This window comes from Zootoca vivipara, chromosome 12, assembly GCF_963506605.1.
Source record: "Zootoca vivipara chromosome 12, rZooViv1.1, whole genome shotgun sequence".
NCBI lineage: Eukaryota > Metazoa > Chordata > Lepidosauria > Squamata > Lacertidae > Zootoca > Zootoca vivipara.
The window spans coordinates 10,202,319-10,229,539 of NC_083287.1; the positions used below are offsets into that span (position 1 = coordinate 10,202,319).

Sequence of the window (27,221 nt, forward strand, 5' to 3'; positions counted from 1 at the left end):
GAACAGCTACGGCTGCCGGAGAAGCCGTTGGGGCTGGCGAGGTGGCGGGTCGCGGGTCGTAGCCGAGGGCGGCGCTGATGCGGTTGGTCTGAGGGGCGGCTGCTGAGGCGGCGGCGGGTGAGGCAGCCGCCCGGCCTGAGGGAGAGAGAGAGAGAAAAGCGCAGGATGTGGGCTTCCGCCGCGTCTCGCTTCCTGGGAGCGCGCTTCCTCGGAGGGGCTCCCCCGGGGCTGAGGCGCTCCCTCGGCGCCTTTCCCGTTCAGGCCTCTCCTCCTTCGCCCGGCCTGAGGCCTCGCCGCAAAAGGGTGGAGGAGGAGGAGAGGAAAAGGAGGCCTCCTTTCCTGCCCCGCTGCTGGTGCCCAGGCCGGCCGGCCGGCCTGCCCGCCTCCCTCCCGAGGCCGCCGGTGGAAGATGGCGTGGGTGCTGAAGATGGACGAAGTGATCGAGTCCGGCCTCGCGCACGACTTCGACGCCAGCCTCTCCGGCATCGGGCAAGAGCTGGGCGCCGGCGCTTATAGCATGAGGTGGGTCGGCCCCTCGGCAAGCGGGGTAGAAAAAGCGGGGAGGGAGAGGAGCTGGGCCGCGACGGGGTGAGCAAGTGGGCGGCCTCCCTTCGGTGGAGGAGCTGCGCGGCACCTCCTCCATGTCTCTCTCAAAGTTTTATTTATGCTTTTCAGGTTTATACATTTCACTAATTTTACAAACATTTTAACATTTCAAAACTCGACTTCCTTCCCCACTTTCTGCGGTTCCTTAAATTTATTTTGGTATCTTCCGCATATTCCAAATTAACTTAATTTGCTCATTTATTCATCTACTTTAAATGTATACAGTTATGAAATCACAGGTTCATAATGTTCTTTAGTATCAACTTGATGTAACTACAGCAGTGTTTATGAAGAATGGGCAAGATTCACTACATGAATTAAAACAAAGTCCCAAATGTGTAACTTTTTGTTTGTTGAGAAGCAAACATGAAATAGCACCTGAAATATCTGTTATGCCTAAAGGATAAGGTGTTAACTTCTGCTATAAGTGGTTACATAACAAGGTGTTACAACTGTTCACATATTTTTCTTCATTCTAGAGTTAGGTTGCCATTGTGGATGCTGTATAACAAACATGGCATGGCTCACTCTTGTATCAAGGAAAAGGCTGCATTTTATGTATCTCCCAGGAATTTCAGCATGCTGCCTCTTCCATTTTTAGATGGGCTTTGGAGATCCTTTTATTACATGGTTTATATTCCACTTTATATGGTTTTAAAACTTATTCTTGCTGGCTCTTTTGTTTTTGCTGATGTGTTTTATAGTCTATTCGATACTCTAGATACTGTGTAACTTTAAATTGTTTTGTTATTTCATAATTATTTTGGTTACATGAGCTGCCTTAAATGAAGCAACTTTAAAGGTGGGGTAAAAATACTTTCAAATAAATGAATAGTAATTGCTGGGATTTCAGCATACATTCAGAAGGACAATTGTATTCAAGGATACTATTTTCCTGGAAACAGGACTGCCGCTTCCAGCTGGTATGCCACTGGCCTTCCCAGTGAGTAATTTCCTTGTTGCTAAAAAACAGAAGTAAGGCTTCTGAGATCTAACACTGTGGCCTGTTCTCATTTCAGTGATGTTCTGGCACTGCCCATTTTCAAGCAAGAAGACTCCAGCCTTCCACCTGACAGTGACACAAAACATCCACCATTTCAGTATGTTATGTGTGCTGCAACATCTCCAGCTGTCAAACTGCATGATGAAACGCTTACTTACTTAAACCAAGGTTAGCATTGTTCCTCTGAGCAGACTTCTGCTGCTCTTGTATATGGCTACATTTTTAATAAATTTTAAATGTCTGAAATAATAATGGTTGTTCAAAATACTTGCTCATTGTAAATATCTGTGCTTGTTTTGGTGTCCTGGTTTGTATAGAGAGACAACAAGGAAAGGCATTAGATTTTATAGTTATGAAACTAGAATGCAAACATTTCCATTATCAGGAAATATGTGTTTTTTTCTAGATGCTGGCTAATCCCAACATCAGATTGAATGGTGTCATATGATAGTGTTCTTTGTTTCTCCTTAGGAAAAAGCCAGACTTGAAGTTCTGTTGAGAAGTGACAGTTGCAGTCAAGGTTAATAGTATTACTAAATAAAATGAAGTTTAGACTACGAAGATAGCATGTGGGGTATGAAATAAGTTTTTGAGAGCTCTTAGACCTTTATTTATGCATTGCTTTCTGTGAGCAGAAAAAAATCTATAATGAAAGATTGCCTCTTAATATATTCTAAACATTTCTTGGAATGCTTGGTGTAATTTAGTCATATTGGCAATGTAGTGCTTTATGAAGTGCATTAAGTTAAGGAAAAAGTGTTCCTATGAGATTACCTATGATCCCAAATACATTGGCACATTTAAGAAAATGCATTGCTCATGGGGCGGGGATTGTGGTACATTGCTCTTTAAGCTGCATTTATGGGTGCTTTTAAATTTCTGTATTGGCATACAATTTATTCCATATGTTCATTTTTTTAATATTGAAAAAACCTTGTTCTTTTCATTCTTTGATGCAGTATTTTAATAAATTACAATCAGTGTTCATTGTCCTAAATTTAATACTAGGTTGAGGAAAGTGTCAAATTGTCACATAACTATTCATAGATGACTATTTGTGTTATATGAATGGGAAACACGAGAATAATTTCAACATTTTTTTTACTTGTCCTAGGATGTTTTCAGCCTGGTGACTACAAGGCTTGATTTCCTAATAGTCATTTCTATTATTGCTTCTCCATCTCTTGTAGTGTGTTTTAAATCAGTGGTTGGTTATAGTTATGTCCATCCTGATTTGTGCATTGGCTGTCTATGAGTGCAGGCTGTATTTAAGATGGCACTGTGGTTTTCAAGGCTCTGTTTGATACAGGCACAGACATTCCAGATACGTTTGAAGAACATCTTTTAGAGATACCATGTGGTGCCACCTTAAATCAGTAGATAAAAGGTGCCATTTGTCATCAGCAGAATCTTTAGCATATAGTAGCTGTCTTCTAATTTACTTTCCCTTCTTCCTCACTTTTGCAAAAGGGCCTAAATTATTTTCTTTTCCTCATTCTAGAGGAGCTTTACCATTGTGTATTTTCCCTTTCACATTCCACTTTCCTCTTTTTAACAGAACAGTTTAAAATTGTTTCGATATAATGTATTGTACTTCAGTGTCTTTGAAAGTATTGCCGTAAAGTGGCATTTGGCCAAGGACACTTCATAAGTAAAATTATTATTTTTTCCCTTTGAAAGGTCAGTCCTACGAAATCCGGCTGTTAGATAATAGAAAAATGGGAGATATGCCAGAGATCAATGGGAAAATGGTGAAGGTATGTTCTTGGCTCAGTCTTGATTCTTGTCTGTTGTGATTCTTTGTAGCTATTGGAGCTACTTCCAATGACAACATTTCCCTGTTTTGGCTCTTAAGGAGTTTCTAATGACAGAAGTTTCAGTAAAGGTCTGGACATCCCCAAATCTTGTACATGGCTGGACTCCTGAGATATTCCAAATAATTCATGTCAGTGGTGTAGGACAGGGGTTCCCAAACTAAGGCCCGGGGGCCGGATGCGGCCCAATTGCCTTCTCAATCCGGCCCATGGATGGACCGGGAATCAGCATGTTTTTACATGAGTAGAATGTGTCCTTTTATTTAAAATGCATCTCTGGGTTATTTGTGGGGCATAGGAATTCGTTAATACTTTTTTTCCAAAATATAGTCCGTCTGCCCCCCCCCCCAGGTCTGAGGGACAGTGGACCGGCCCCCTGCTGAAAAAGTTTGCTGACCCCTGGTGTAGGATGTCATTTTGCATTTCTAGCATTTCTTCCTGGTAACTTTTAAGACCTGAGTAGGGAAATTAATGTCAAAAGCAGCTTACTTTTGAGTGGAGTTGTTATGGAATTTGATGTTTTCAGATACGGTAGTAGATTTAACCATATTTAGTACTTTCTGTGCTTATCCTAAATACTCTAAAGCATTTTACATACATTATTTCAATAACTCCATACATTAGTAATGTAATATTATCCCAGTTTTACACAATTTGTGTATAGTAGGGAGGTCTGGAGCTTAGACCATCCAGTGCTGAGGTCTGAACTGCGTACTTCAGCTCTAAATCCTCCTACCCCAATTCAAGTACAGTGGTACCTCACGTTGAGAATGGGATCCGTTCCGGTGGCCCGTTCTCAACATGAAGCACCGCATCTGTGCACGCACGTGACGCAATGTGGCGCTTCTGTGCATGTGTAAAGCACAATTTAGCGCTTCTGCGCATGCGCACAGGTCACGGACATGCCGAACATGGAAGTAACCCGTTCCGGGACTTCCGGGTTCGGCGCGTCCGTAACCTGAAAAGATGCAACCCACAGTGGACGCGTAATCTGAGGTATGACTGTATATATAGTTCACTCTAACGTAGTATAAAGGCAGGAACTGTTGAATGTGAGGAATCTTTAAGAATATGTAACCATTATTTAATTACCTTTTAGTTTAACTTTTCAGTTGTGGGAAGGAAAAAATTACCTTGTGTGAACTCTCACTATTCAGAATACTCCGCAGAATTTAATACATGGGGGTTTGGATTTTTAAAAATGTTATTATACCTGCCTAAAAAGTGGCTCAGTACTAGTGATTCTATCATAGCTTTCTGTATTTGAGATCAGATCTGAGCTTTTGGAGCTTTTACAACACTTTATTGGCTCAGAAAATTTGATGTGTTTCCCCTTTCTGCTTATTCTGAGCTACCGGTAGTCTTGACATGGGGTGAGGACACCCCATCACTATTCAGTACCCAAATAGTCTTCAGTCTATACTTGTGAACTGTATTCACTGAAAATCCCTGTTGGACAGAAGAAAACTAATATAGAGACTGAATTGTGAATTTCTAAACACCTAGGGCTTCATTTAGTCACAGCAGCTGTGAATGTTTATCACCTTAAGAAAAACATACCCTATGCAGCCTGGCAAGTGGGTGAGGAAACTCCTGGCTCTCATGATACCCAGTCCTCCAATCTGCTGGTGTTACCTGAGACTTCCAAATCAGTGTTAGGGCTGCAGTCGACAAAATAATTTAGAGTGAATGTCATAGGGTACATGAGCCCATTTTAGTTGAGTTATACAAGTATATTTCCAGCCTGGTTGTTTACCTCTCTTGTTTTCTGAAAGGAATAATAATATTGTGAAGCAGAGAATGAGGTGTATATTTTTGGGTGCAAATTCTTACTCTGGAAGAAATTTCCTTGATGATTATCATATCTTAAAGCACAAGTACTGAGGAACTTGCTGATGGATTTATTGAGCCTGTAACTGATAGGTTATTTTCCTTATTTTGAATACTAGTGCTACTTTACTGGTGTGATATTTCCAAAATTCTAAATGGAGTAGTCCAGTCATATTTGGAGGATACCACATAGGCTAATCTGGATTAAATTTTCATTGTATCTAGGTTACAGCTTCTAGTAATTAAAACTTTTAACAGGTTCTGTTTTCTAAAACCTGTACAGACCTACTTGCTCTCACGTCAGTATCTGCCCCTTCTTCTTTTTTGTGTGTGCCCCCCTCCAGTTTTATATTGCTAACTTAGGTTTGTCCAGTCCCATCAGCCTGTTTAGTTTTTCTTTGAAATAAAGATAGCTCAGTTGGTAGAGCATGAGACGCTTAATTGAAAGGTCATGGGTTTGAGCTCCACGTTGGGTGAAAGATTCCTGCATTGCAAGGAGTTAGACTAGATGATCATCATGGTCTCTTCCAACTCTATGATTCTGTGACACCCCTTTCTCTGGTGCTCTTTGAGTTGCAAATAATCCAAGAACTTTTATCACTCTGATAGAAGAGCGAGCGCACATAACAAGGTAGAGAATCATCAGAATATTCAAAGTGAGTTTAAAACTAAGGTACAGTGGTACCTTTGGTTACAAACGCTTCAGATTACATACTCCACTAACCCAGGGTACCTCAGGTTAAGAACAGTTTCAGGTTAAGAATGGACCTCCAGAACGAATTAAATTCTTAACTAGAGATACCACTGTATTGTCACTCTGCAGGCCATCTGTGAGAAGCTCATACTTTTGTATACTTCGGCATTCCTCCAAAAGGAAGCATGGCTCTTGTTTGTCTAATTTCATTGCAGTAGGAGAATTTGGGTGGGCATAGCATTGGCACATGTTTACACTGCGAACTAGATATCCGTCATCTTTTCTTTTAGAGTATTATAAGAGTTGTGTTCCATGACAGAAGACTGCAGTATACTGAGCATCAGCAACTTGAAGGTTGGAAGTGGAATCGCCCTGGAGACAGATTACTTGATTTAGGTAGGTGTGTTAATTAACATAGTGCCTTCATATGAAGAGATGGATTAACGAGAGAAGTGTTAACTCTTCTGACATACTGTATAGTAGAATTTGAACTGTACATAGTTTAAATAATGCATTATTACATAGATTACCACAAAGGGCATTGGAAATTCATTCATTTTGAGATACCGTTAGTAACAATTAATAGATGGTGAGATCTAAGCACAAAGATGGTATTTTTAAAAAAAGACTTGAAACTTTAAATAAAATTTCTGCATGTTCATTATTGCTACCATCAATCTATCCTAAGAGAACATTATTTAAGATGAAAATGTGCAAATGAAAACTTCACTGCATTGTTTCCCCCCCCAAAAAAAAACTGTGTTTGTTTTATAAAGATATTCCTATGTCAGTTGGAGTAAGCGATATAAAGACAAATCCAAGCCAGCTTAATGCAGTTGAATTTCTGTGGGATCCTGGAAAACGAACATCTGCCTTTATTCAGGTTTGAATATTTGTTTTCTTAAGAAATGATTTGTTGTTGTTTAGTCGTGTCCGACTCTTCGTGACCCCATCCACAGAGCACACCAGGCACTCCTGTCTTCCACCGCTTCCCGCAGTTTGGTCAGACTCATGTTGGTTGCTTCTGTCCAACTGTAAGAAATGATAGTAGTCTTTAATGGTGGGAAATAAATGTTTGTGATCTTTAATGATTGGAAAGAGCTGAAACACAGTCCTCGCTCTTCTTAATTGTAACATCACTCTTGTGTACTGTATGTAAGAAGTTAAATAATTGTCAAAATCTTAAAAATAATTTTGTCTCAAATGAAGATTACCACTTGTTTATTCCCCCTCCCATAAAAAAGAAAATTGTAATACTGTAGTGACAAATGAACACCATATTGTGGCTTTTTTTTAAACCCCTAGGTACATTGTATCAGCACTGAATTTACACCTCGTAAACATGGAGGTGAAAAAGGAGTTCCTTTTAGGATTCAGGTTGACACTTTTAAACAGACAGAAAATGGAGAATACACTGATCATTTGCATTCGGCCAGCTGCCAAATCAAAGTTTTTAAGGTAAGAGATGTTAATGAACAGCAGGGAGGAAATTGGCGTACAGAGACTTGTAGTATTTATTTTGAAGTTATTTTTTAAAGCTTGATTTCTGTGTGTAATTTATTTTTTAGCCAAAAGGGGCAGATAGAAAACAGAAAACAGACAGAGAAAAAATGGAGAAACGAACTGCTCATGAAAAAGAAAAATATCAACCTTCATATGACACTACAATTCTCACAGAGGTAACAATACTGAAATACTTTCATTTGCAGAGATAAATGGCACATAGTACACATAACATATTTTAATCTAAGTAATGAGATAGAGTGTCAAGGGGTGGGTCATAAGCGAAATATATCTAAAAGTAGGCTTTTCGTTTGACAGATGTCTTTGAAAAAGAAACAAAGACCCATAAGACTTAGGATCAAGTAGAAATATATATTTTCTTAAAACATTTAGTTTTGCTCAAACCTCATGTACATGTCTAAAAGCCCTTCAGTGCTGAAAGAAAACTGTCTCAGGATTTGTTTTGTTCTTGTCTGGTTTGAGCCCAGAGCTGTATTTTAGAAGTTATTGAACTCATGGGCAGAGCCTCACTGGGTTCTTGCATTTCTTTTTATTTAAACACCAGTGAGTTTCCTATAGCTTTCTAATGATTGCAGAAGTTTTAAAAGGCTTTTAAATTTTCCTCACTGTATAATGAAAAGAAATTGATCCACATCTTTGGTGTTTGTCCAGATGAGGCTTGAGCCTATAATTGAAGATGCAGTTGAACATGAGCAGAAAAAGTCCAGCAAGCGGACTTTGCCAGCAGACTACGGTGATTCTCTGGCAAAGCGAGGCAGTGTAAGGGACTTCTGCTTACTTTTCATTGTGCAAGTTATCTTGTGCAGTGTTAGATATAGGACCAATTTCCATCATCCAAGATTAAAAAACAAGGATATTGTCTGCCTTGGCTTAATTTCGCACACTTTTGTTTACCCACAAATTACTTCATGCTTGTATCTTAGTGAGAAATACTTCCTAAATCTAACACATAAAAATGTCAGCAGGCCTGTGACTCTTAATAAAAGCAAGAGCTTCAGTTTACACCTGAAATGGCTTTATTGAATAGCTGTGTTCTTAACAACTGTTTCCTCTCCTGTAATTAATGGAATGAGAAGTAGCAATATCATTCAGTTGAGATGTCTTTTTCTTTATTTTCACATGTAAGTTTCCACAAACTATTTTTTTTCAATGGCTCTGTGTTGTCTAACTATTTGCAGTAATAATACTTTTCTTATTAATGGCTTTCCATTTGTTAATACTATTGTTAAATTCCTAAATGAGATTGGCCTAATTATGTATTTGCTCAATATGCAAATATTTATATGATAAACTTCTTAAAAGTACAAACTGACAGTTGAATAATGCTATGTAGGCCTTTATTCTTCCCTTTGTACACAGAACAAAATAAGGCCGCCTCCATTTGTTAACATGAAAGCAGCTGCCAGTGAAAGAGCCAGTTCAAGCATATCCAGCTGTTAAAATGTCCTTGGCTAAACTGACAATACATTTGAATGGTAATTCTCACCTATGAACTGGCATTTTGAATTCCAGCAGGGGCCCTAATTTGACCCACTGTCTGTTTTCTCCAAATCATATGTACATGCCCTATATAGCTATCTTGATTATCTACTGCAAAAAAATAATTATATACCACTCACTTGTATAAAATATCAACCCAACAAAGTATACAATACAATAAAATATAAGGTGCATAAAATCAATACAAAATGCTGACTCATTTTGAAACAATAAAAACTAAACAACTGAATAGACCTGTCTGGCATAAAAATAATAATAATTAATAAGACATTTGAAAGTAAGCCGTGCCAAATCTCTACCGGAAGAGTATTCCAGAGTGTGGTACCAGAAACATAAGTGCCTGGCCAGTTGGACTTCTGAAACATGGGGGATATGTGATATTGAGTGTGGAGCAGGTAAAGTTGCGGCAGCAACTGAATGGTTGGGAGCATACAGGTGCTCTCAGTTGTTCCTTTGCTGTCAGGCCTTGCTGATCAGCGCTGACAACAAGCAAATGACAGGTGGCCTTCAGGGAGGTGGGGATTCAGCCAACCGGGCTGAAGAAGTTCCCTATCACTGATGTAGCATGCCACTTTCTATCCCTAAGGTAGTCAGTGCTAGAAAGCTCTTGTTGGCTTATAGGATGGCAATCATCACTGAGTGCTATCTTGTGGTAACAAAAAAACCCAAAACCTTCCTTTTAAAAAGCCACTAAATGTTTTTTGTGCCATTCCTGCTCCTTCTACTGTGTGAAGTAGGTTAGAATGAGAAATAGCAGCTAGCCCAAGATCATCTAGTGAGCTTCATGGCTGGTGGTGATCTGAACCTGGGTCTTGCTGCTCTAGACTGAATTTTCCCGATAAGTTTTCTCCCCCAACCCCCACTAGGCTGGTCAAGGTTTCACATGATTCTACCGTGTCCTCTTTTTTCTCATAGCTTTTGCATTAATGCTTTCAATAAGGGTTTCAGCAGTGTCTTTTTGGTCAAGATATAATGAGAATTGGAAATCTGTTCTGTCCAGTCATGACAATAGCAGAAGACTATTCTGAAAGAGCTGTTCAAACTTGTGCTGCAATCATGTATACTAACAGTTGGCTCCTTTGGTTCGAAACAGAAGAATCCATATCTGAGGGAAAGTAATACAAAATAGAGAGAACATTTACAAATAAATCACTGCTAAGTTCTTGAGTAGAGGTCCATGTAGTAAATAGTGGGCAACATCTTAAACTTTTGCTTAGAATCAAATGCGTACTTTAAGTGTAACTTCAGAAGGCTTAAAGGCTACTGATACTTATATCTTAAATCTATATAAATAAAAATGTAAAATGCCAGGTTGTGTGTGCTCAACTTGCTCCGAAACTGCTTGACCGAGTATGAGTTGAAATTTTGATACAACGTTGCAATCCAATACGGGAGTGTCACAGATAAAAACATGCTTTTGGGGGGGAAATATGGAAAAACCAGAAAAACAGGAACAGTAGAGGTTGCAAAACATCGCCCTCTAGCAGAGACACCACTGGTACTGCAAGCTAGAAAAGCTTCCCTCTCCAAAGCAGCTCAGCTCAGATTTGCAGAGTGGAGGTACAGGCTCTGGGGGGTGGGGGTGGGGAGTCACAGGGATGAGCCACAGCAACGTGTGGCTGGGTACTGCTAGTTTACCATAAATGCACAGCCTAAAAAGGTAAGGGGGGCAGTATATGAAGTAAAGGGATAGATAGACAGTCAGAGCTTTTATCATCCTTTCATTTGTAACTGACTGAGGAAGCTTTCTGTTTATAATTCTTGGTATACAATTCTACTGGGTCGTGGGAAGGATTGGTTGTGGTGGACAAAGCAACAGGCAGAAGCAGTGGGAGGGCAGACCTCCACCCACAGAGAGAGAGCGCTCTGCAAAATCTTAAGTCTCTGGTATAACCATTCCAGGGACTGTAGGATAACACCCTTAAAATTCAGTACCCTTAAAATGCAGTAATTATTCAGCTAGAATGCATTTGCTTTAATCCAGTGTTAATTTCTGCTTAACTGTCATAATCTTGAGAAATTTATTGATCAAAAATGTCCCATTTAATCATAGGCTGCATGGATTACAATCTCAGAAGGAATATCATTCAGTTGGTATATTGAAAGCATTCATAATGTAATATAAAATACAGGTGAAACTCAAAAAATTAGAATATCGTCGAAAAGTTCATTTATTTCAGTAATTTAACTTAAAAGGTGAAACCAATATAGGAGATAGACCCATGACAAGCAAAGCGAGAGACGTCAAGCCTTTATTTGTTGTAATTGTGATGATTATGGCGTGTCCAAATCACAATCTCAGAAAATGAGAATATTAAATTAAATCAGTAAAACAAGGATTGCAAATAGAACAACATTGGACCATAGAAGCATGCATATGTACTGTACTCAGTACTTGGTTTGGGCCCCTTTTGCAGCAATTACTGCCTCAATGCGGCGTGGCAAGGATGCTATCAGCCTGTGGCACTGCTAAGGTGTTATGGAACACCAGGATGCTTCAATAGCGGCCTTCAGCTCTTCTGCTTTGCTCAGTCTCATGTCTCTCATCTTTCTTTTGGCAATGCCCCATAGATTCTCTATGGGGTTCAGATCCTGTTTTAGTCACTCACTGAAAACAAAACAGTTTATGGAATAGTTTAGAAATGCAGGTTTGAACAGATTCTGTTTGTAGCGGGGGAAAGTCATTACTAAATTTATTATCACAAGGCACATATAAACTTTTAGTGACTTAGCTTGAGTTGTATGCATGCATAGTAAATATATAATTATATGATAAAATAAGTGAGGACTGGTACAGAGCTTTTGAAAAAGCAAGAGTTATGCTCTTGCAAAGTGAAGTCCAGCTTTAATTATAAAACTGCTGTTTTAATGTTTCTCTTTTCTCTAGTGTTCACCGTGGCCTGATACATCTACTGCATTTGTGAACAGTAGCCCTACCCCAACTCCGACGTTTGCCTCTACTCCACATAGTACTACTTACAGTGTCCCAGACAGGTATGCTTCTCTTCTAGCATGACGTATCTTTAAATCAAGATTAAGACTGAAGAAAATGATGCTGTGGAACTTGTATGTGATTTCCTTGCGTTTATAATACAAAGCCCAAAGCTTTACAGAAACATGGAAGAGACAACATTCCTAGATTAGTAGTACAACAGGATATTCTTAGTACTGCAACAGAGGATATTGTGTTGTCTTCTGCTCTTAGCGGGACGTCTTCCTTTTTTCATTCCGGCCATTGAAAAGTCTGCTGCTATTTTATATTGTTTTGATTAAGGTGTTTCATGTATTGTACTTTTAGTGTATATTTCTTTTGTTTTAATATAAATATTGTTTGCCACTTTGGAGGCCTTTGGACTAAAAAGTGGTATGTAAACAGACCATATCATTCAGTCTCCATTGTAGACTATTTGGGCTGAGGGGAACTTGTACTTTGTCACAGGCAGTAAAATCTCCTTTACTTTAAAATGTCCTAAGGAGAAACAGCCCAGGTCTATATTACGACAATATTTTGTAGTCTTCAGTCTGGATGCTGAATCATATTGCAAGTGTGTGGCACTGCTATGCTGTATTGTCTAGAGCAGGCATCCCCAAACTTCTGCCCTCCAGATGTTTTGGACTACAATTCCCATCTTCCCTGACCACTGGTCCTGTTAACTAGGGATCATGGGAGTTGTAGGCCAAAACTTCTGGAGGGCCGCAGTTTGGGGATGCCTGGTCTAGAGGTTAGTGTAAAATTCTGCCAATAAGACATCACAAATGTACCTGTTATAAAATTGCTGGTCATTCTCTTCTAGCAGTTCAGTGCAGGAGGTGCTGGCAGATAAATGCACTTTAAAACAGCACATGCCCTGGAGATGGTTCCTAGTTGGAATTCTGGCACTGAACTCCCAAGCTGCTTTGTTAAATTTATGAAGTTCCATCCCAGCCTCAGTTTGCAGTGGGAAGTTTGCTGGCAGGAAAATACTTGATGGAGTGCCTCTGTATCACAGCCTTATAGCTTCAAAAAATAAAAGTAAAATAATCATGGCATCTTCCTTTCCGCATCCTTCCCTGTCTAGCAATTCATCATCTCCAAATCACCAAGGAGATGGAATTCCTCAAGTATCGGGAGAGGTGAGTGCCAGTTTCTCATGCTACCAGGAATCCTTCATACTGTAGATAGAATGCATTGCTCCTTGGTATTCCGAGGAGCTGTGGGGTTGATGAAATGGGCTGGACAGAGTGGTGGAAATCTCACTCCAAAGCTGATGTAGAAAGCTGATACATTGTGTCTATCACATAGCCTTGAAGGCAGTGACGTTACAGTTGACTGCATGCATCACATCCACAAGGAGTCAGCTCCAGAGTTCCATGTTGTCTGGGGACTTGTTACTCCAGATTTGTGGGGCAGACCCCTGGAGCACACAGTGCCTAGCTGCAAGTGGTTTGCAAGGCAACTGAAGGACAAGGTTGCTCCAATTTGGAGTGATTTAGATGCCCTGTCACAGCAAATCCAGCCCAGTTGTCCAACTCTTTGTCTGGTCCAGTGTTATGGGAGTCCTTATAGTGATGCATCTGGCCATGCACAGTCTTAGATCACTGCTCTTCCTGGCCAGAGTAGAATAGAATAGAATGGGTTCTGCCATCTGCCCTTAAAGAGGCAATGGTGTGGCTGATCCTTAAAAAAATCCAACCCTGGACGCATGGTGTGTAATAATTAAAAGCCAATTGCCAGTCATCCTCTCAGGGGAAGGTTTTTGGAGAGAGTGGTGGCAAAGAAATTGCAAGTGTTCCTGGATTTTGTTTTATTAGCTACAATGAGTGTTCATACTGCTTTAAATTGTGTTTTATTGTTTTACAGCACCCATATATTATGATATAGTGGTACAGAAATACTTTTAGAAAGACAATACTGTATTTTAAAAGCCTAAGAGTGCATATTACCATATAAAATGTAGATTTAAGTAATTTTTTGTCTTTCCCCAGCAACTTCATCCATCAGCCACAATCCAAGAAGCCCAACAATGGTTGCTTAAACATAGATTTTCCACTTACACAAGGCTGTTTTCAAATTTCTCAGGTACTTACAAGATCAACTTTTAGGTTTGCTTGTTTTTCAAAGTAGCTCTTCTTCCCATGGGACTTCATGTATTCCTGATACATAAGTCAAGTGAGCAATATAGATTTAACAGACAACTTTGCTACCGGTAGTTATCGGAAATTAAACCTGATTTCTTTTTTCCCTCGTCAGTTCTTTCCAGCATTTTTTATGGTTTTTATTGACACACTTGCAGCATCCCTTCTTCACTATAATCTTAAGAACTGCCTTGCTGGATCAGGCCAAGGGTTCATCCCATTTCCAAAAGTTACTGGGAAGTCCAGAAACAAGTTGTGCAATTAGCATCTTTCTCCTATTTCCCCCCAGCAGTAAATGAATATTTCCTCTGAAGCATGGAGGTTTAACCAAGAAGACAATAAGTGCCCTTCATAAAATTGTTTAATCCCCTTTTAAAACTTCTGTGCCACTGGGAAGTTTTGGAAAGTAACTATGTTCAATGTACTTTCCTCTTTCCTGTATTTGTTGTTGATCTATTTAATTGGGTGAGACTTCTCATATTAGAGTAGGAGAAACATCACATCACACTAAAGTATGTCAGGGTGGAAAATGGAACCAAACTCCGAACCAAGCATGACTTGATAGCAAAGAATGATGGGAGTTGTAGTCTAGCAGCATATGGAGGGGTCACATGTTGTCCAGCTGTGCTCTACACAGTGAATAATTTTTAGCACTTCCACCATGTCTTCCCTTAGTTATCATCTTCTAAAAATCCCCCAAGGCTTCCTTTGTGGGGAAGGTGCTCCAACACTTGATTATAAGTACCGGTATCTGCACAGACCACAGACCTGCTCCCACTGGGTCTTCGCGCGTGGCAAGCAAAGGCTGCAGCCGGGTCCTGGGTGTCCGCGCGCAAAGGCTGCAGCCGGGTCCTGGGGCTGCGCGCTGAGGCTGCAGCCGGGTCCCGGGTGTCCGCGCGCGGTGCGCAAAGGCTGCAGCCGGGTTTTGGGGCTGCGCGCGCTGAGGCTACAGCCGGGTTTTAGGGCTGCGCGCGCTGAGGCTGCAGCCAGGTCCCAGGGGTTAACGCGGCAGCAGCAACCCTTCTTTGCCACAGACCTGCTCCCACCACCTGGTACGGCTTATTTTCGAGGTATGCCTTATATTTTTCCACCTCAGGAAAATCCTGCCATGCCTTATTTTGTAGGGATGCCTTAAAATATGAGAAACACGGTACAATTTGGATTCTTTTGTACCAAAAATTATATGATTGTCTGCCTTCTCTGTGGATTTGTCAATGCATGTTTCCTTAGGCTGCTAGTTGAGTTGTGAGTGTCTGTCAGAATTCCTCCCCGCCAAATAATATGCTGGAAGTGAACTTTCTGCCTCCTTTCATGCTTAGTCACTGATCCAGCATGTCTTTGGAATGCACACTCATTGAGGTTAAATGTGAGATGCTGTGGATAGTGAAAATAGTGCAGGCTGTTGTTGCTACAGCCTTCTCTTGTTGTTACTACCCCGGTCATTATTGTGTAGAGGCATAATTAGAACCTTAACACAGCTTCCTTTGAATCTGGAGAAATGAGAGAAAACATAGCAGCTTCAGTCTCTGCCCTAAAACAGCTGCTATCCCAAGTGGCAGCAGCAAGACAAGAGGTAAACAACATAGAACCGTAACCTGAGAAACAGATGTCACAGTTCAGACCAAAGCAGAGAAGTTGGAGAAGAGAAAACATAGTCCAAAGGGAAAACTAGAATGTTTAATTCTTCCCCTCCCTTAACCATTTTAAATGTTAATTGAAAGTTTTGGGGAGCTTTCAAATGCTGTAAGGAGTCTTGAGATTTGTTGGCAGAAAACTAATTGAAAATGCTCTGTTAGGGGCTGGCGTGGGGGGGGGGTCCTTGGTAGATTTGAATATGCATTGCTGAGGCTTGGATGGGTGAACAGGATGGAGTTGGTCTCACCCAGCTGTGCCCACCCGAGTACTCTGTGCAGCATCAGGGTGAACTTGAGAGTTGAGGAGGGAGGGGGTCTATAGTGAATCCATCTCTCTGCAGGCGCTCTGTCCAGTTTTTTTGTGGGGGCAGGATCTAGAGTGTGTGTTCTTGGTACCCTAACCACCCTGTGATCTTTGAAGGGTGGTAAGGAAATTTAATAAATCAGAATATGAATGCACAGTGAATGAAGTGCTGCCCGTAAAATCCACTGTTCAGCCAAATCCCTGAAGTCATGAAACTTGTCCTGCCAGAATTGGAAGGTTGAGCATATCTCAACCTTCCAAATGTTTTGGATAGAGAAGCCCAAAAGCATGTGTTGCGATGCACTTTAAGCAACAGTGGCATACTAAACTGTGGATATTGCATTCTGTTTATATATTATATAGATGCTATTCTGCTTTATTTCTGCAGGTGCTGATTTACTGAAGCTTACAAGAGAAGATCTGGTACAAATCTGTGGTCCAGCTGATGGAATTCGGCTTTACAATGCACTTAAATCAAGGTAAATATTATCCCTGTGCCAACTCTGCTTGCATCAGTTTTGTACAGAAGTCTGTTTTAGACTAGAGGGATTTGGGAGATATTAATTTAGATTTTCAATTGGCATATGCCTGTGTGAGCTCATGCAGGAGTTGGAAGTACTGTGCTCAAAAGAAGAATGTTTTGTTGTACACCTTCAGGGCAGGCCACAGATATGATGCAGGCACTGATGAGCTCAAAGGTAGACTGTAAGACTGGTAGCAATGCAGTTGGGCAGTACTGATTTCTTGAAGACGGATGGGTTTGTTGCCAAGAGACAAATCTTCTCATTTAGGTGAGCTATAACCAACCTAAAGTTCTTGAGGTCATGGCTACTAAATATTAACAATTGCAGATTTCTAACTGAATTAAGCTGCCATAATAGATGATGTTAACTTGCTGTTACTTCTGTTACTCAAGTAGTTATATTACAAAATTGCACCATACACCAGTGTCCTAATTGCTTTAATTTAAGTTTGAAGATTAATTCACCACCATTAGACAATCTCAGTGGTTCTGGGATGAGTCATCAGACTAAACAATCTTTGATAGTTTGCCTCAAATGTGAAGTAGTTTGTAAAGAAACAAGTAGTGTTAAAGTAACAAAACTTAATGACATACATCCATTTTATTTTGTACAGGAGTATTTATTTTTCCTCCCCCTTACATTCCAGGTCTGTTAGGCCACGTCTAACAATCTATGTATGCCAAGAGCAATCAAGAAGTCTACAACTTGAAAGGCAGCAAGACTCAGGAAGTGGAGAGAGCAGGAATGGTGCAATATATGGTACGTGCCAGTCAGGACCTTATTTTAGTATCAACTGTATGGGAATATATTACTATACATTGGAGGATTTATTCATCACTTACAGCCATCTTTAGGACTGAAGGTTTTTTGAGTATTTATTTGGAACAAATAAAAGTTAAATATCTACTCTGGTGAGGATAAACAACTGGCAAGCACTGAAGAGGGGAGTAAAACGGCTCCCAGATGTGATGCTATTTAACATTTTCATAAATGAGCTACGCAAAGCGCTCAAATTTGCAGATAACAAAACTGGGGAAATTGAAAATACTAGAGGAAAAGCTAAATTTTTAGCATCATCTTGATTTGAATGTTAAGTAAAATGGAGCTTAACAGGGACAAATGGAAAGTGCTACATGAAAGGATGAACAGAGTGTGATGGTTTAAGCACTGCATCTATTTAAATCTTATTTGTCTGGGTGAACAGGATCTTAACTGCTTGCAGAAACTAGAAACCATAGCAACTGCTATGCATACGAAGTGGCACTGGAAATACCTCTTTGCAGGATGATGCAGAATGATGTGTCTCTTACATAGACATTGTATGCTGCCCCTCTGGCTACGTGGAACTCATTCAGAGCACCGTATAGACAGAACACACTTTGTCTTGGCTCAGTTCCAGGAAGTTATGGGAGCCATTGATGGGTTAGGATTCTGGGTCCTGTTTAAAGGATTGGTATCGAGGTTGTGCTGAATCAAATTGAGAAACCGAACATGGATGCTCAGATTTCCGTGGTGGCTGGGAAGTGTGTTTACAGTTAACACAAGTGTGCCAACCCCCTTGAATGATATGAATGATTTGGCCATAGTTACACACGCTTGCCAACCTAGCAGTTCTAAAGCACGTCAAAGTGCACGTAGATAAATAGGTACCGCTCCGGCGGGAAGGTAAACGGCGTTTCCGTGTGCTGCTCTGGTTCGCCAGAAGCAGCTTTGTCATGCTCTCAGCCAATAAAGCAAGGTGAGCACCACAACCCCAGAGTCTGTCACGACTGGACCTAATGGTCAGGGGTCCCTTTACCTTTACACACACCTTAGTTACATCCGGTTTGGATTACTGTAACACCGTCTTTGTGGGGCTTCTTTTGGAAAGTCCTCAGAAGCTTCGACTGGCTCAAAGAGCTGCAGCCAGATTGCTGACCATATGGACGTCCTTCCTAGAACAGCTTCACTGGCTTCTGGTCTCTTTGCGGGCACAATTCAAAGTGCTGTTTATGGCCTGTAAAGCCCTACATGGCATAGGTCCAAGCTGTCTGAAAGACCGTATTCCCTCATAAAAGCCTATCCGAGTTTTGAGCTCTTCAGTGGAGGCTCTTCTGTTGGTCCCGCTACTCTCACAGGCACATTGGGTGGGGATGTGGGAAAGGACCTTCTCAGTGGCTGCTCCCAGACTTTGGATTTGTCATCCTTGTTCCAACAGGCTTTTGGGCATTGACTGTGAACTTTCAATGAAAGGGCTGGTGCTGTTGTTTTTATTATACTTATTTGTATGTTTTAAACAGATTTTATATCTGTATACAATTTTATTTCTATCAATGTTTACTTTTTTATTATTGTTTTCCCCATGTTTTTAATTATTCTTCTTTTTATCTTGAGTCCTGTCAGGGAAAAAGGTGGGTTATAAATGAATATAATTACAGTGGTGCCTCGCAAGATGAATTTAATTCGTTCTGCGAGTCAATTCGCTTTGTGAAAAATTCGTCACAAAATAGTGATGGGAAGTCTGTGCTGAAGGAACACTGTAAGAGTACTTTAAAATATATTTTTATTTTAGTTTATCATGCAATCTACCTGGAAGAAATGGCTGCCTCTGAAGTCACGCGCAAACTTGCGTTGGTGTTCAATATTCCTTTGCATCAGATCAACCAGGTTTACAGACAGGGTCCTACTGGCATCCATATTCTCGTCAGTGACCAGGTAAATGGCATTGTTTTCAATATATCTATATACTTGGGCCCTCGGGTGAAGGGTTAGGACAGCCATGGACATGTTGTTCATAGTAGCCACCCATACCCCAGGTCGCTGCTGTCAGAATGGAAACCATTCAAACTTGTTTTGGGGGGTCACTCTTGAACCTCCCACAAGCTTTATTTTTTCAATAATCTCTTGAGTTCATGATGCTTTGTTTCTGTGCTTGTATAAATTATTTCATATGTCAAACACGAGGTTGCCCCCAAAAAGTTTGGGGAAAATTTCATAGTGGTGCTGCTGAGCCAACAAATGCAAAAACCCTTATCAATAAAATATGGACTGATTGGTGATGTCTTTAAGCTTGCTACCCCTATAGTAGCAAAGCAGAATATTAAAAATAAAATTTAAAGATTAATTAACCAGGACTTTTAACTATGGGTCTGACCATTTTATTATTCTATGAAATCTCATTTTGGTCTGTTAGATTCCCCCCCCCCCTCTCAGTTGACATGTTGAGGGAAGCATTTCTAATTAGACTATCCCAAACCATGCTGACAATGTATTTTAAATGGGAGAAATGCGAGAATACCAGTAAATCATAATTTGGGATTATTTTTAATGAGCAGTGGGTTAGAAATCTAGATAAAAGTATTGTTTTTTCATAGACTCATCAATTTCTCCTCCATTCCCCCATTAACCCCCTATGATTCCCTTCCCAACTGCATTTCTGAAGCCACTTTGTAACTTGTTTTCTGCGGCTTTGCTTTGTGCCAGTTTTCACCTTCAGCCCCCATGTCTGTGCCTCCACCACCACTACTTTTTCTGAAACCCCCTGCCATTTAATATAGATGGTAATACATGGTAACCTTTTGCATCTTTGTCCTTCCGACACCTTGCAGCTACAAAGCACCCTTTTCAACTTGCACCCAATTTATGCAACCACCATCCCCTCCTATTCTGCAGGCCCATTAATGCCCCTGCTTTTATCTTCACCCCCGTTGCTATGCCACCTAATCACTCCTGTTTTGCACCCCCTCTTTTTTCAACTCCAACTTGCACACAGACCATCCCCATTTCCATGCTTCATTCTCTCTCTTGTTCTGCAGCCCCATTTATGCCCAAAGCACATGTTGATGTATAGTACTGTAGCTTTAAGATAGAATCTCAAGACGAAGCCTGCCAGTTAGCTTGTTCGGTTAAAGGTTCTGTTCAGTTGATGGCTATTGTACATTGGAGTGTTCGCTTGTTAATGAAATATCTCTTTTAAATTACTACACTGAACCTGGAACGTCATGTTGAAGACAGAAGAATGAAATACATTGTGTGAGCATATGGGATATTTGAGGGGTCTGCATCCATTATTTCTCACATAGCACAGTTGAGGGATGGAAGTTGAAGATGAATGAAAAAGTAGATGTGGATGCTTTAAACAACTGCAGAAATTTAAGTATGTAAAGCAGGGGATTGAGAGACACCACAAATATTCAAGCAGGGTCTGCACAATTATATTCTTAGGTTCATAGAGATATAAAGACCAAGACACCCACACATGGCCACATCACTGTCACTCGTCATTGAGCACAGTAGTTTTATTTTTTAAAAAAAATACCATGCAAACATAATAATGGCACTTTAGAGTATTGAGGCTCAGGTTGCTGCTTGTAAAACAGCTTGGCTCTCCTTGCGGCAATTTTGGGTGATGCATGAAACTTGGGTACACTGCTATGCATGTTGCCAGCATGTAGCTGCATTTACTTGTCTTTCTTCCTAGATGGTTCAAAACTTTGAAGATGAAAGCTGCTTCTTAGTTACCACAATAAAAGGTATGTTAATAATAATGGACAAAACCCAGTGTTAGCTTATTTTTAAAAACTGCCTATGTGATGTACTGGCTTACCAGAAGTTTTTTCCAGTACATTAGTTAAAGCAGACTTGCATTTAAATGTTTTACATTCAGTTAGTAATCTTCCATTGTTTGTGTTCTGAAATTGAATGTTTTAAAGTTGCAACCTTCTTATCCTGAACTCAGGACTACTTTCACTCACTCTGCCATTTAGATATCTTTTGCTAAAAGAAAAAGGAATTAAAACTACTAAAGCTACACTTGAAAAATATTTTCAAAGTATTTAATTTTTGCTGAATGAGTATTTCCAGAATTGTGAGATACTTAGGCATAAGAACTGATGAAATCTTTGTAGAGTAGAACAAAAACAGTCCTGATTTCAAGGTCTTATGGAACCCATAGTTTGGCAGTTCAGTGAGCCCTAGAAAATACTTTTAATAGCTTTTTATATTCATGTGCTATCATTGTGCTATCATTGTAAATTTTTGTTATAAATTGAAATAATGGCTCCTTTTGAATGTTATCTACAGCTGAAAATGGCGAAGGCTTCCATATAATTTTGAAGTGATGTTGCCATACAATATAATGGACTGATATTCCAGTATAGAATGAAGTCATGCTCAAGAATGACAAATAACATCGTCTCTTCAGGGATCTGACTTCACCGTATAGAATGTTTCATATTGAAAACACAAGGTGACCTTTCTAATGAGCTGTTTAGTAGATGAACTTCCCACTGCCATAGCCAAAAGTCCTCATAAGAGGTAACAATGCCGAAATAGCTAACGTACAGGCATGGAAAAAACAAAGGTGTTTGCCCTTTTTAAAATTAAGGCAAGCTATGGCCAGTAGATGCAGTTTGTAGAAGCGTTACTGCTTTCCTATTACACTGTATCCAGTTTGAATGTAAACTTATTCTGGGCATTTACCTTTCTGTGCCAGTTTGTCTATTACTCGCTTGTACCTTTATGCTGATTTTATTTTTTGATGTTAGCAGAGCACATAGTAATTTGTGTGGAAATAAGTAGTAAAAATGATAGCAATCAGGTTTTGGGTCTTGAGAGTGAAGCTGTCAAAACAGCATCCTCTGTGTAAATTGTGTATAAGCGTGAATGTAAGAAGTGTAAATGTCAAAAGGTGGACTTGCTGAAAGTCCTAGACAGATGAAAATTAAGCATGCAGCAGACCACCTCATCATCAGTACCTATTTGAGAGGATAAGAAGAAATCCTGTGAGGTACAATATTTTGCTTTGTAATAGGCATGTTACAGAAAATCTGCCTATGCATCATGTCTTTTTTAGTTTTTCTTTAAAGCACTACCGCAGCATTTCAATATTTCACGTTTTGAACCACACTATTATTAATAATAGTGAGTTGGGACTTCCTCATGGAGAAAAAGGGAATGTCACTGGCACCAAGGGACTATTCTGAAGCATTAAGCAAGAATCTACAAATCAAATGTTGATTTTGGTTACCGCTCTAGTTGAAAACCAGGATCTTCCCATGTGTGAACTGTTTGTTGCTTCTTTTCTCTGACTCTTGTGGAAAACCATAGTTACAGTGCCTCTTCCATACAACCAAATACTTGATTAGCAGTTGCACAACTTAATGAATGAGCTGCAAAAATGTCCTTAAATGTTGGCTGAAGAGCAGATAACTATCCAAGGACAGGTGCACATGTCTGCTCTGCATTTATATAGGTTTGTGGGAGATTCAGACAGAGAATGCTGGTTATTCCGTCATGGTAGGTAGCTTGCCCCTTAATCAAATACAGTGGTACCTCGACATCCAAATGACTAGACTTCTGAAGGTTTCACCTTCCAAAGTCGACAAACCCGGAAATCTTTTCGCCGTGCACGCATTCTGCGCCTACGCAGAAGCACAAAATCCGTGGAACGGATCACCTTCGTAAGTTGAGGTACCACTGTAGCTAAAATCTTAACTGATGTAGTGAATATTTGAAGGTGGGAAGAGCAGCATGTCAATACTGTTCTTAATTTCACTCCCATTTATAATTATGCCTAGGTTAATAAGTCTTTATGTTAAGAATGTTGTTTCACTCCTAGAGTAGGATGAGGGCTTACTCCCCACCCCCCACGACCTATTCTGCACTGATGGGGAAGGAGAGTAGAGTAGAGTTTGTGAGCATACTTAAGTTTTTCTTGCCTATAAATTATTTTGGTTGTACTTGGGTGTCTTCAATGAACTTGATGCATCATCTCATTTTTCTAATCTGTGGAGAATCTGAAAAATGTCACTAAATTATAAAAGCTGTACAGTAGTTTGGTTCACTTGGATTTAATTATGGCACCAGCAAATTGCTTTTTGTTTTTAAATAAGATGTATACATTTCAATTTCAGTAAAAAACATTTTCCAATAATTATTGTATATTTCCTCACTTGCAAAGCAATACTGAAGTACAGGTGGTGCTGAGATCGTTTTGTTTGGACAGAAGCTTTCCACCCATTTTCAGCTACTCTGTCTTTTTTTGGGGGGGGGGGGGGCGGCGACTGAAACCAGCCTAAATAGGGTTGCCTTTATTTAATAGTGTACCAAATTTTTTCACTTGGAGCAAGTACCTTTTTAATAACTGGAATTTCATAAACTTTACCTCTTAAGAGTTGAATACATATCAAAACAATTTTGTTTGGCAAGCTATTAGATTTCCCCCCGTAACAGTTTAAATTACCATAGACAGATAGTCTGCAGAATATCCCTCTCTTAACAGAAAAAGAAATACATTTTCCATTGTTGGCAATCAATGTAAGGCATAACCTAGCTAAAGTAGTCTTAAGACATCAGTACCTAGTTTTTGCAGTGCATTTCCAATCATACATTTTTTCCTCAATTTGATTACCCCCTTAGCTGAAATGAACTGATTCCTTTAATTTTCAGTGTACTGTGAACATAAGAGTTCAGGGCATACACTAGCTATGTTAATACAGTGGTGCCTTGGTTTACAACCATAATCCGGTCCAGTTGTAAACCAAAAAAGGTTGTAACCCAAGGCGCACTTTCGCCAATGCCAACCCCCCCCCAATGGGTTGTAATGAAAGATTCCCATGAGACAAAAGCTCTGCTCCACCTTAAATGCTTATTCCTTTTCAGCAAAGCCCACGTAACTAGTACTAGACAATATGCCTTTCCTATTTTGAGCCCTACAAGAGTCCTTTCACAACTTTGGAGTACTTGATTTAGCAACTGGCTTACAATTGCCCTTGGGAAACAGCCTCTAGCATTTCTCCAATATAGCAAATTGGAGTGTCGGGGAAAGGTGCAGGAGGCATCCATAAAACAGTAGATTATTACCACCTAAAAGGAAAACTGATCATACCCTCCAAATCAGCATGACACAAGACAGAGGCTGAGGCTGACAGACGGTAAATACCATACTGCTGTCCCTTAAATATGGTGGGCATGGATACCTTCTGCACATCCCTGGAAAGAACATTCATGGTAAGTAACCAACATTTCATTCCAAATAATGGCATACAGGAGGCATCAAGAAAACACTAGGACTTGCTTAAGTTGTCTGATCAGGGAGGAACATTACAAGTGAACATTCTAGGATTTTAAACTTTTAATTGATAATTTTAATATTTCAATCTAGTCGTATATAAATTTTGTTAAATAAATCAAGGCAATCCCCCCCACCTGAAATGAACAGCATAAAGACAGAAAACATGTCTTATTCTAGTCCAGGCAAGACTCTCAATAAATGGCCAGGAAGGAAAGAGATCCCCCTCTGAAGAACATCCAGTTTCTTAAATTTTGATTAACACATCCCTTAGGGCCTCCTCCCCAGTCACTGACCCTTTAAAGACATACCAGATTGTACAACTGTCCATTGTGTTAGCTTCAGAGGTCTAAATGGCAAACCAACAAGCCTAGTATCTGCTACAAAGGCTAGAGGTCACCAGACAAATCTGAGTTCTGTGTAGCCTATTGTCAGTCTCCTGCCGACAGATCCTTCACCCAAAGGAAGGATGCACAAGACAAAATAGAAGCTGTGGAGGAAGTCCGCTGGCCGGTCTTTAACACTGGCTCTGAACATTGCTTGCCTAATCCTTCAAAGAGGTATCCCCATCCCAGAGGACCACTGCCTCCAACAATAGCACTACTTTTGGGCCATCATCAATGGGAAATTTGAACCTGTCCAAGGTCTTTTCTGGAAAGGAATAAAAATTTTCTGCTACTCCTGCAGCCGCCCTACCTTGCAAGGGTGTTGATCAATCAGCACTGACCAGCTTTCTGAACAATGCCAAAAAGCGAACCTCACTGGAAGAATTTGGACCTGGAAAATCTGGTGATTCTCTAGGACCAGGGGTCAGCAACCTTTTTCAGCTGTGGGCCAGTCCACCGTCCCTCAGACCATGTGGTGGGCCAGACTATATTTGGGGGGGGGGAGAGAACAAATTCCTATGCCCCACAAATAACCCAGAGATGCATTTTAAATGAAGACATTCTACTCATGTAAAAACATACTGATTCCCAGACCGTCCGCGGGCCAGATTGAGAAGGCAATTGGGCTGCATCCGGCCCACGGGCCTTATATTGCCTACCCCTGCTCTAAGACTATGACTGGGATGTCAAGGTCCGCTTATGATTCCAGATCTAGGGATAATACCCTAAAAAGAAAAGGCACAAAATCATCAGAGAGATCACTCTTCTTCCTTCCCAGGGGAGTCCTAAGGATTCCTCTGTAGAGAAGGAAGAGGAGCCTCAGACCCTAGACCAGGCATCCCCAAACTTCGGCCCTCCAGATGTTTTGGACTACAGTTCCCGTCTTCCCCGACCACTGGTCCTGTTAACTAGGGATCATGGGAGTTGTAGGCCAAAACATCTGGAGGGCCGCAGTTTGGGGATGCCTGCCCTAGACCCAAAAGAGGAGAGTCTTTCAACACATCTTGGAAAAGTGCCCATAAAGAGACTTGCAGACAGTCTCTTGAGCTGCTTTCACCCTTCATGGGGCACCTGATGTCATATGGGATCAAGCATGGGAAAGGTAAAGCCTGATGGTTCCTTTGCAGCTCCTGGAGCACAGTCCTTACGCTTGGGTGGTTCCTCTCCTCTGACTGGATAGGCAGGATCACATGAAGATCCTTGCTGGGGGATAAGTCTTCCCAGCTAGGCAGACAGGTTTTTCCCCCCGGCGCTGAATAAAATTTGGCAACTTTTACATGTGTTTGGTCTATTTCATTTTTCTTCTCAACCTTGCCTTTTTTCATTGTTTTGGATTTTATATTGCTTTGATTCCTTTCTTGGATTTTTTACTCAATTTACTTGGTTCCTTTCAATGCATTATTTTCCCTTCAGGATCCCCCCCCCAAAAAAACCCAACAAACTTTGTACAGTACACTGGAGCAGAGATCCAGGACAATTTACGGGGCATCAGCTATACACACTTGTTTATAATTACATTCCATTGAACAAAGAAGTTCCTTTGCAGCTGTGGCTATACCTGTTCCATGCTTGATGTTATATGAAGGCTGAAGTTCAACTCTGTGTATCACATGACACTGCCTGCTCTGGGGCACTGGGGAGTGTGATAAGCCACTATCTTCTGGGTGCTTCCTGCATACCATTCCAGAGAAGTGTTTTGTTCAACAGGATACATTTGCCTTTGTTTGAAGGCAAGTTATAGAACTATGGCCTGTTCAGGATTTGTAGAGCAACTGTGCCAACAGTTAAATACATTTTTGGTTACATGTGCTAAAGGTTTTCCCCGATGATCTTAATACTTAAGCCACGGAGGTGCAAGTTAGCATTGGAATTATGACCAATGCAGAATTGGATGGTTGGGAAAAACAACAACACATTGTTTTATAGCTTAACCATGGTTGCTCCCAGTCATTCATCCAACATCTTCAGTGCCACTCTTTACCTGCTAAAGAATAACGCAGCATCGGCAGAGTTGTTGGCGAGTGCCTCCTACAGAAGGAGGCGGAGTTACTGGAGCAAAGTAAGCATGAACTTTCACATCTGGTAGATGAGCCTGTAGGCAAAAATTAATACTCAATGAAGTTGAACAAGTTACCGCACAACTTGCATCCCAATATAGTAAACCCTGTTGAACCCTCCCCTCCCAACAGGACCCCAACGCTCAGTTCTGCATTGCCTTAATAAATTATATCCACTTT

The 27,221-nt window shown here is 40.5% G+C and overlaps 2 protein-coding genes across 10 annotated transcripts in view; one reads left to right on the plus strand and one right to left on the minus strand.

Annotated features, from left to right (window-relative positions):
* The first annotated feature begins 6 nt into the window (after positions 1 to 6).
* On the plus strand, positions 7 to 24,121 carry UBP1 (upstream binding protein 1). Of its 7 annotated transcripts, none has more exons than XR_009558367.1 (16): positions 7 to 522; positions 1,626 to 1,777; positions 3,290 to 3,366; positions 6,238 to 6,343; positions 6,724 to 6,830; positions 7,253 to 7,405; positions 7,516 to 7,626; positions 8,123 to 8,230; positions 11,859 to 11,965; positions 13,030 to 13,084; positions 13,937 to 14,030; positions 16,413 to 16,503; positions 17,195 to 17,307; positions 19,100 to 19,242; positions 19,902 to 21,059; positions 21,610 to 24,121. XR_009558367.1 is itself a non-coding variant. In XM_035130329.2 (16 exons), exons 1-16 carry the CDS (start codon positions 410 to 412, stop codon positions 21,645 to 21,647), a joined length of 1,620 nt encoding a protein of 539 aa, XP_034986220.2. In that variant the 5' UTR covers positions 7 to 409; the 3' UTR covers positions 21,648 to 24,121. The 7 variants fall into 7 exon arrangements, 4 of the variants coding, with proteins under 4 accessions (XP_034986220.2, XP_034986221.2, XP_034986219.2 ...); XR_004693503.2 differs by having other exon boundaries at positions 19,970 to 21,059; XM_035130329.2 differs by having other exon boundaries at positions 21,008 to 21,059.
* The window catches only part of FBXL2 (F-box and leucine rich repeat protein 2), a 39,949-nt gene continuing 21,698 nt past the window's right edge, over positions 8,971 to 27,221 (minus strand). For 2 of the 3 annotated variants that reach the window (XM_035130334.2, XM_060280616.1), the window contains one exon: positions 23,581 to 27,076. In XM_035130334.2, coding sequence (XP_034986225.1) covers positions 26,969 to 27,076 — 108 coding nt within the window. In that variant the 3' untranslated portion in view covers positions 23,581 to 26,968. Of the gene's footprint in view, positions 11,580 to 23,580; positions 27,077 to 27,221 lie in introns of those variants that run through there. The other variant, XM_035130333.2, reaches the window with a different exon arrangement.

Bases quoted from the DNA above. Each gene is read 5' to 3' on its own strand.
- UBP1 (XM_035130328.2), top strand. From the start codon at position 410: ATGGCGTGGGTGCTGAAGATGGACGAAGTGATCGAGTCCGGCCTCGCG. The intron at 523-1,625 runs GTGGGTCGGCCC...TTCTCATTTCAG, and splicing joins GCCGGCGCTTATAGCATGAG to TGATGTTCTGGCACTGCCCA. The intron at 8,231-11,858 runs GTAAGGGACTTC...TCTTTTCTCTAG, and splicing joins CTCTGGCAAAGCGAGGCAGT to TGTTCACCGTGGCCTGATAC.